This window comes from Diachasmimorpha longicaudata, unplaced genomic scaffold (assembly GCF_034640455.1).
Source record: "Diachasmimorpha longicaudata isolate KC_UGA_2023 unplaced genomic scaffold, iyDiaLong2 ctg00000055.1, whole genome shotgun sequence".
NCBI classification, from domain to species: domain Eukaryota; kingdom Metazoa; phylum Arthropoda; class Insecta; order Hymenoptera; family Braconidae; genus Diachasmimorpha; species Diachasmimorpha longicaudata.
Genome location: NW_026973895.1, coordinates 1,083,748 through 1,092,665, shown reverse-complemented (window position 1 = coordinate 1,092,665; position 8,918 = coordinate 1,083,748). Strand labels below are relative to the sequence as shown.

The 8,918-nt window shown below is 41.5% G+C and overlaps 1 protein-coding gene across 1 annotated transcript; it reads right to left on the bottom strand.

The window, feature by feature from the left end:
* Positions 1-1,205: 1,205 nt before the first annotated feature.
* LOC135171600 (uncharacterized) lies at positions 1,206-8,670 on the bottom strand. The gene is made up of 2 exons (XM_064138229.1): positions 7,643-8,670; positions 1,206-7,064 (listed from the first exon to the last, which is right to left on the bottom strand). Exon 2 carries the CDS (start codon positions 7,042-7,044, stop codon positions 1,345-1,347), a length of 5,700 nt encoding a protein of 1,899 aa, XP_063994299.1. The 5' UTR covers positions 7,045-7,064; positions 7,643-8,670; the 3' UTR covers positions 1,206-1,344.
* Between the last annotated feature and the right edge of the window lie 248 nt (positions 8,671-8,918).

Sequence of the window (8,918 nt, the reverse complement as noted above, 5' to 3'; positions counted from 1 at the left end):
CTCGTGTAGTTCGAAGAGACGAAGCTATTGCACGCGGTTTCATCGGCCTACGACAATGTGTACTCAAGTTATATGCCATCATATCGAACACGAATATCAACTTCTATGATTGAGTTTTTCGTAAGCGGTTGTCGCGAAGAAAACGGTATTGCATCAGTTTCCTTGGTTATTTGACGTGCTGAAACCGAATATTATGCCAGGTTTCGTCTAGGTGCAGCCAAAAAAAAGTGATTCCCACGATCTCGTAACAACACATATGTATAATCGACTTTTTCTCAACGACAAATGGTTCCCAAGCAGGCTTCCCGCATTGCACTCGTGTAGTTCGACGAGACGAAGCTATTGCACGCGGTTTCATCGACCTACGACAATGTGTACTCAAGTTATACGCCATCATATCGAACACGAATATCAACTTTATGTTTGAGTTTTTCGTGAGCTGTGGTCGCGAAAAAAACGATGTTGCATCAGTTTCCTCGGTTATTTGATGTGCTAAAACCGAATATGATGCCAGATTTCGTCTAGGTGCAGCCAAAAAACAGTGATTGCCACGATGTCGTAAAAACGAATATGTATAATCGACTTTTTCTGGAAGCCTAATGGTTCCCACCCTAAATTCGCGCATTGCACTCGTGTAGTTCGAAGAGACGAAGCTATTGCACGCGGTTTCATCGACCTACGACAATGTGTACTCAAGTTATATGCCATCATATCGAACACGAATATCAACTTCTATGTTTGAGTTTTTCGTGAGCTGTGGTCGCTCAGAAAACGATGTTGTATCAGTTCCCTTGGTTAATTGATGTGCTGAAACCGAATATGATGCCATATTTTGTCTAGGTGCAGCCAAAAAAAAGTGATTCCCACGATGTCGTAAAAACGAATATGTATAATCGACTTTTTGTGGAACCCTAATCGTTCCCACGCAAACTTCGCGCATTGCACTCGTGTAGTTCGACGAGACGAAGCTATTGCACGCGGTTTCATCGGCCTACGACAATGTGTACTCAAGTTATATGCCCTCATATCGAACACGAATATCCACTTCTATGATTGAGTTGTTCGTGAGCTGTGGTCGCGAAGAAAACGATATTGCATCAGTTTCCTTGGTTATTTGACGCGCTGAAACCGAATATGATGTCAGATTTCCTCTAGGTGCAAACAAAAAACAGAGATTCCCACGATGTCGTAAACAACGTCTTTTTCTCGGTAGAATATTTATTGATATGAATATAATTAAATTGCACAATAGGAACAAGGAATTGAATGAAAATAAGAATTGCACAAATTTTAACTATAGAAATATATTTTGTTTACTAAAACATTGTACATGTAAACTTAAACTTAACTAACTCCTATTTGAGTGATTTTGTTGAGGATAGGACGATGATACGAGAAATATGAAATGAAAGGAAGTGTTTCTGCTGTAATGTGTCTTGCGAAAGTCAAGTCGACAGTTGTTCCTTTTAACGTAGTTGACTTAGAAACGTTTGATACGCAATCAAGATTATACGTATTTTTCATGAAATTAAGAAACGAGTTGTCAGGCTTTACGTTTTTGTTAAAATCACCACACAGAAGAATCGGTATACTAGAATCAACTCGCACGAACGGTGGCACGTACTGGCTGTTGTGAATGTACGGAGCGAGTCCTTGCCATAGTAACATTCCAATATCCTGCATACTAGCTCCTGGATGAATATATACAGCACCGAGTATAAACTTGAAGCTAGTATTAGCGGCGAAGCAAGTTACTTTAGTCATGGACATGTCACCCTTGGTTTTAATGACACGAGTTACGTCTGTCATCGCAACTTGGACCACTTCCGCCGTAGATGTCGATGATAATTTACGATAGATCGCCACTCCACCAGCCGCGTTGGTATCTGAGTTAGGTCGATTATTTTCCCTGGATACGCACTCATAACCCTTGATTGGAGTTGATTCACAAGTGTCGCGCATCCACGTTTCAGTCAATACTAAATAGTCGGATCGTGGTATCACTGTATCTGTTTCAATGTCCGCGGCATGGGCACGTAAACTTTGACAGTTGATGTTCGTTACAATAAGTTGTCCAGCGTCGGTTGCGTCGTCACAGAATTTTACGGCTTGTTTGGTAATTGTGTCTAGAGTGTGTCCACGAAGTCGTAAGTATTCATTGCGAATATCTCGAGTAGTCTGTGAGTCGTTTCCATCTCGGCCATGTTTGAAAACCAATGGAGAGTCCTTTTCTGTTATGATGTACAATCCGTCGATACTTGTGACGCGGCTCATGGCTACATATACCAATTGCTGTGATTGTTTTGAGGAGTACTTGTAAACAATTGTAGTAAACGTCCCACCCTGGGCCTTGTGGATCGTAATTGCACAAGCAGGCACGCAAGGAAATTGTTTTCGCTTGCACTTCACTGTTTTTGTCAACGAAATGTTTACCACTTTCTTGTGCACTGGCACCCAATCGACGGATAAGGTGTTTGGTTTGCTGTGCACATGTGGTCGACATTTGATTTTTGCTTTGGTACCCGTATTTTTGTCTTCAAACTGGAACCATAGAGTGGCGATTTCATCTTCAGCTGGCGGCAAACTTGTGCTGGTCGATGGTCCTCCTGGAGCAGAACGGTCATCTGCATTGGCTGGCTGACGTTCGATGTATAGCAAAACTCCAATAGCCCCATTTACCAATCCATCGGCGACGTCTATGTTAGATGTAATCATGTACGGATATCCTACTGCTAATGGCAACATGTATGGCAATCCGTCGGTTTCTGCAACCGACATCTTGTGAAGTTTCCCTTGCTCCCGGCTCTTTTCAGAATTGCTGGAATACCCAAGCATAATATCAGTGGCGATACAGTTGTGTGCGTTTTGAATTGCGTTTCGATTGTATGAATCTACTTCATGGTTGCTGTAATACAATCTGACAGCGTCGGGTACGTTCTCTTTGCACCAGACTTCAGATTTGTGCCTGGCCTCAATAAGTGCGATATTATTGACACTTAGTTTGAGTCCATCTCCAATTTTGGTGAGAATCGTCGAAAACAGCTCGTCAGTTTGTCGGACAACACGGACTAATGGGAAGTAGTTGATGCTTTGCCAGAGTACAGGTCCTCCGAGTTGGTTGTGTGGTACTGTGTAACACGGACTAGCGCGCACAGGTGGCAGCTGTCTGAAATCGCCGCATAAGATCATGTGAATGCCTCCGAATGGTTGATCGTAAATACCGGTAATGTGCTGTAGTCGATAATTGATTTTTCCAAGTATAGCTGCACTCAACATGCTGATTTCATCAATGAAAACAACTTTCACGCCGACAAACATGTTTCTGTAGGCTTGCAAGTTCTCAGCAGAAAGAAGTTTTGTCACTCGAGAATTTGTGAGACGAAACGCTGAGTGAACTGTCGTTCCGCCAATAGGGACAGCTGCTTTGCCTGTGCTTGCACAAGCAACGTATGCGTTGTTCAGTGAGTTGTGTTCCTGTGTGTAACGATTGTACGTCTCCATCAGGCACTTTACTGAATAAGTTTTCCCACAGCCGGCCGGTCCTGTGAAGAAAACTTGTAGTGTGTCGACGACCTCATCTCCACAGCCATGTAAACGATGTATGACCTCATGAATCAGCTCACGTTGTTCAAGGTTCGTCGTTCGTATCAGCTCACAAAATTGCTGTTTTGGCATCACGTTTGTACGTTTTTTTACGACCGATAATAAGCCTTGTCGCGGGACGATTTGATTGACATCATCGTTGTTCTCGGAACCTTCTCCTCCTAACACCTGCTCGACAAACACTCTCCTTTCCTCAATTTCTGGTGGTTCTCTGCTGTCTGAATTTTGTAGAATAATCATAGCTTCAAGCTCTTGCATCACACTGTCGATGTTGAGATTGTTTTCGAACAGCTGGCGGCGTTCCATTATGGTATCCTTGTTATCATTGAACAGTTGTAGAAATTTATTGCTATCAACAATGTCAGCTATTTCATTGCGGAAAGGCAAGAACAGCAATACCATTTCACGTTGATAATTAACAGTTTCATCTACTTCGTAGCGTCTGTATCGTATTATTCGTCCAATTTTTCGTCTGCGGTGTTCATTTGATGTCGTCCTTCCCACAGTTGTCCTTTCCTCGGTCACCGGTTCTACAATTTCGTCTTCTTGCACATCTACGTCATCTTCATTGTCGATGAAATCATGATAATCAGCGTAATACGAAGCAAACTCGGCCAAATATGAAGATTCCAGAGAGGGAGGTCGCTCTTCATATCGCTGCATGATGTTCTTGGTAAATACATCTGTACTGTCTGCTTCGATGTTTTCGCGATCCATTTGTTTCCTACGTTTGCGACAGCGTTGTCTTTCCGATGGCCAAACTGTTGGTATGTACATAATTTGACGGCTCGTTTCGCTCATCGGTTGCCGTAGTAAATACCATGCTGCTTCTTGAGCTGACATTTCAACTGCATTAAGAAGTTTGACACTCAATGCTTTCAATTGGCCCGTGTAGTCCCGGTCAGGATGCTCTTCCATCATCTTAGTCAGCTCACGATTCAAGTTACCCATTCCACGAGCTGATTTGTTCACATATTCCACGACATACTGTGCGCAGCTGTATTCATCCAAGATAAACTGGATATCGATGTTGGATTTGATTTCACCAGCGAGGTAAGGGTTGAATGTGTTCGTCATAAGTTGGTCGAAGTTGCGTTTGAACAACATAGATGGCCTGCGCAAAGTTGAACGCACTACGTCAAGATATGCATCGAATGTCAAACTATGCTCCCTAAGAAAGTCGTCCATGCTAGCGTATGTACGTTCGCTGAGACAGTTGCGTAGCTCCTTGGCCTTTTTTTGGAATGCTATGCGGCGTCCATCAGTTTGAGGCATTGGGATCAATACACGGGTAGTGAGCATTGGCCAGTACGGGATCCCAAATCTACAAGTCGTTTCGCCTCGCTTCGTGCAGGTGAAAGTGTGCTTGTGGATTTGATTGGCGTAGATGGTATCGTTGGGCACATCTTCTTTGGCGACGGAACTCAGCTTCTCCACGAGCTCGATGGTCTTCGGCATATTTTCTGACACAGTCTCATGTGGATCATCGTGTAACCACAGTAAAATGTGAGCGTGCGGACTTCCTCTATGTTGAAACTCAATGCGAAGGAAATAATCCTCCACGTAGTACTGGCCAAACGGATTGTATGACTGTTTTGATTTCAGCATTTTCATAAATGTACCAACGAGTTTGTGGAAATATATGCAACATGTAATTGGATCGTCACTCACCAAGTTGCACCGCTCTGATGTGTTGAGATCTTCGGCGACTTTGCCAGGATATTTGTTGCTCAACTTGAGCAGTAAATTCAGCAATACTAACCAGCGTACCTCGTTTGCACTAAGAGTGAGAAAGATGGTCGGTTTACCAAGTTGACGGAGCATAGCGAAGAGATCTCGTTTACGAGAGGCCCAGTACTGGACAGAGTTTGGCACCGACTTCATAAAGGCGAGATTCTGCACAACGAATTCTTTGAGAAACTCCGGATCCTCTAACATGCGTCGAGTTACGCTCTCTGTGATCGAAACACTTCGGAATGTGCTGTAAATCCCATCGACCATTCGCAGACGTAGAATCTTCATTGCATCGTATAAGACTTTTTGAGGCGTGGCTCCACGCCTGTCACTCCGTCGTATTTCACTGGTCGCCATCATGTACGGTGTCACTGAAATGTTCATGTTGAAACGGCGGGGCTCTCCGATGTATATCGCAGGAAATGATAGTTCTTCTGCATGACGGTCATAAATGATGTTAAGAGGCGTTGCCCGATGTCCTGGTGCGATGTCAAGACAATCCTCTTCATTCCACAGTAGTGTGTGCTGTCTCGCAGCAAGAACTTCAGACTCGGGCGTATATTCGGCGGAGATTGCTTCGATCCGATTAGCAGGATCATCTTGAAGGCCTTCATCTGATGGCAATGCAGGCTGCAGTCTTGACAAATCTATTTTGATATCGTACAAACGATATAGACTTGAATTTTGAAGTACATCTAACCATTCTTTGACCGTACGCTTAGACATGTACCCGCTGATGTAATTTGTTTTGTGTGCAAGATTCCTTTTGATGTTAACGTTGATAACATCGTCCTCTTCTAGATGGCGAGGCAAGCATTTTACCATGTCTTGTACGTTGACTGGGACGTTTATCACTTGTCCAATAATTCCATAAGAGAAATCATGACGCAGTCGACGCACTTGCATAAATGGAAGGCGCGGTGAGACCAAACGTTCACTGATAGGATCCAGAGGCGGTAGACCCGGAGGTATGTCAGGATATGAGAAGCCGTTGACCTTTGCGAGAGTAGGAAGCTTACGCTTATTCAGTGATTGTCTACAGGTGTTGCAAGACTTTGTATAATCCTCCTTGCGTAGCTGCCGATTTTCCTTAACGTACCAATCCGAGATTACCTTCAGTTGTAGTGCAGTGATGGTTTTAAGGTCATTTTTGAACCACAATCTGTCACAAACCGAGCAAGCATGGCCAAAATCGTTGTCCAGGAAAGTAGATTGAAATCTCCGTATTGACGATGACCATTTGGTATACCAGGTGGATTGTTCCAGTTGTATTGCTGTTTGGCTTGAAGAAGTATTCGGTTGTACATCAGTCCGAGAAGATGCTGCTCTACGTTGTCGGAATGCACGTTGCCGTTGAGCGTTAGTTAGGGGAACGCTCGTTCTCTCCGCCACGACAGGAACGCTTGTTCTCTCCACCACAGAACAAGACGTTGAAGCAGGTGACTCTGACGTACCGCTGGTGAGGGCTATGTTAGCAGATTTACGTAGCTTGAACCTGCGTTGCCTCTCCGCAGCCGCTTTTGCAAAGGCTCTTACTTGTTCAGGAGTTCTGGTCAATGCTTTTCGTAGTCTGTACTCACGTTGTCGCTCAGCATTCGTTCTGGCGGTAGAGGTGGTGTGTGGAACAACGAAAGGTACTGCAGACGTTGACGGCACGATATCCTCCGTCTGCATTGATGTACTGGAAGTTGAAGGCACCGTTTCCATTGTTTTGAGAGTGGTGATTCCTGTTGAACAGTTGAAATTGAATGGATGAATTTTTAATTTTAAAGAATCAATTTGAAAATCAAAACACTTATTCAGATCGAAGGTTCAAATTTTTGCTAAATAAATTTGAAATTAATTAAAATTTGTAATTGTAAATGATGAAGTTGAAAATTAAAACATTTATTTAAATTAGATGTTAAAATTCTTGCTCAACACAGTTTAAATCAAGTTTTCTTCTATCTGCCACTTTTTCTTAATATTTGTAATTTTAAAGAATCAATTCGAAAATCAAAACATTTATTCAGATCGAAGGTTCAAATTTTTCCTAAATAAATTTGAAATTAATTAAAATTTGTAAAATAAAAAAATTTGTAATTGTAAATGATGAAGTTGAAAATTAAAACATTTATTTAAATTAGATGTTAAAATTCTTGCTCAACACAGTTTAAATCAAGTTTTCTTATATCTGCCACTTTTTCTTAATATTTGTAATTTTAAAGAACCAATTCGAAAATCAAAACATTTATTCAGATCGAAGGTTCAAATTTTTGCTAAATAAATTTGAAATTAATTAAAATTTGTAAAATAAAAAACTCACGGGCGATGTTTTAACATTTATTGAAACTTATGGTTTAGGAAAATAGAAGTAATTTCAACACCATCTAGGTACCTGTGCGATTTCTATGAACACATTATCAAATGTGACATTATAAACAATAAACATATCCTTTATTATAAAATATAAACATTTCTTTTATTATAAAAAATAAACATTTCTTTTATTAAAAACAAAAGAAAATAATTTACTAACCAAAAAGTATTTCAATTCATCATATTCGCATATCGTTTTTAAAGCCGACCGCAGCTCTCTGTTTCGTTTTGGCTACCTAATTCATATGAAAATTTCTACACACAAACATACACTACACATATCATAAAGCCAAAAAACAAAAAACAAAAAAAAACAAAAAATAATACCTTATCCAATGCAGACTGATCTAAATCAATATTCATACACACGCACATATATACGCACATACATACTTGCTCAGTCGTCATATATATGATGTGCCAAAAAACAAAAAACAAAAACACTCCCACCACCGACCAACAGCCACTAGAAGCCAGCAAAGCAAATCGTTTCTGGCACTCAAGTAAACACACACATCCGCACACACAGAATTATTTTCGTCACTATCAACATTTATCAATAGTATGACATAACCTATAAACTCAGTTTCTCAACTTTTGTGTCAATCTAACAATTAATCAATCAATCATAGTTTACGATAATGAAATATCAGTGTACAATTATTTACCTTTATTGTTGTAGTTGTTGTAAATGACGAATCTAAGCACTCCACATTTTCACTACAGACACAGCAGACGATACTTTAACCACACGTGTGAACTTGTATTATGACGCTTTCTTGTTTTTCCAACGCCAAGAACGTTCGAGAAAGACAAAGACAGAGACAAGCATGCGCCGATGCAATGCGCGGCAGACCGATCATAGTTGAGTGGGAGAGAGACGCAAGGCATTCGGCGGGCCTCTCTCTCGTTCGGTGACTCATCGTAACGTTACCGGGCGTTACACTTTTTCATAAGTGACTCCCAGCCGCAACCTAATTTAAGACGTTGTCACGTCAAAACGAATATGTATAATCGACTTTTTCTCGAAGCCTAATCGTTCCCCCGCAAACTTCGCGCATTGCACTCGTGTAGTTCGAAGAGACGAAGCTATTGCACGCGGTTTCATCGGCCTACGACAATGTGTACTCAAGTTATATGCCATCATATCGAACACGAATATCAACTTCTATGATTGAGTTTTTCGTAAGCTGTGGTCGCGAAGAAAACGGTATTGCATCAGT

Coding starts and splice junctions, on each gene's coding strand:
- LOC135171600 (XM_064138229.1), bottom strand. CDS start 7,044: ATGGAAACGGTGCCTTCAACTTCCAGTACATCAATGCAGACGGAGGAT.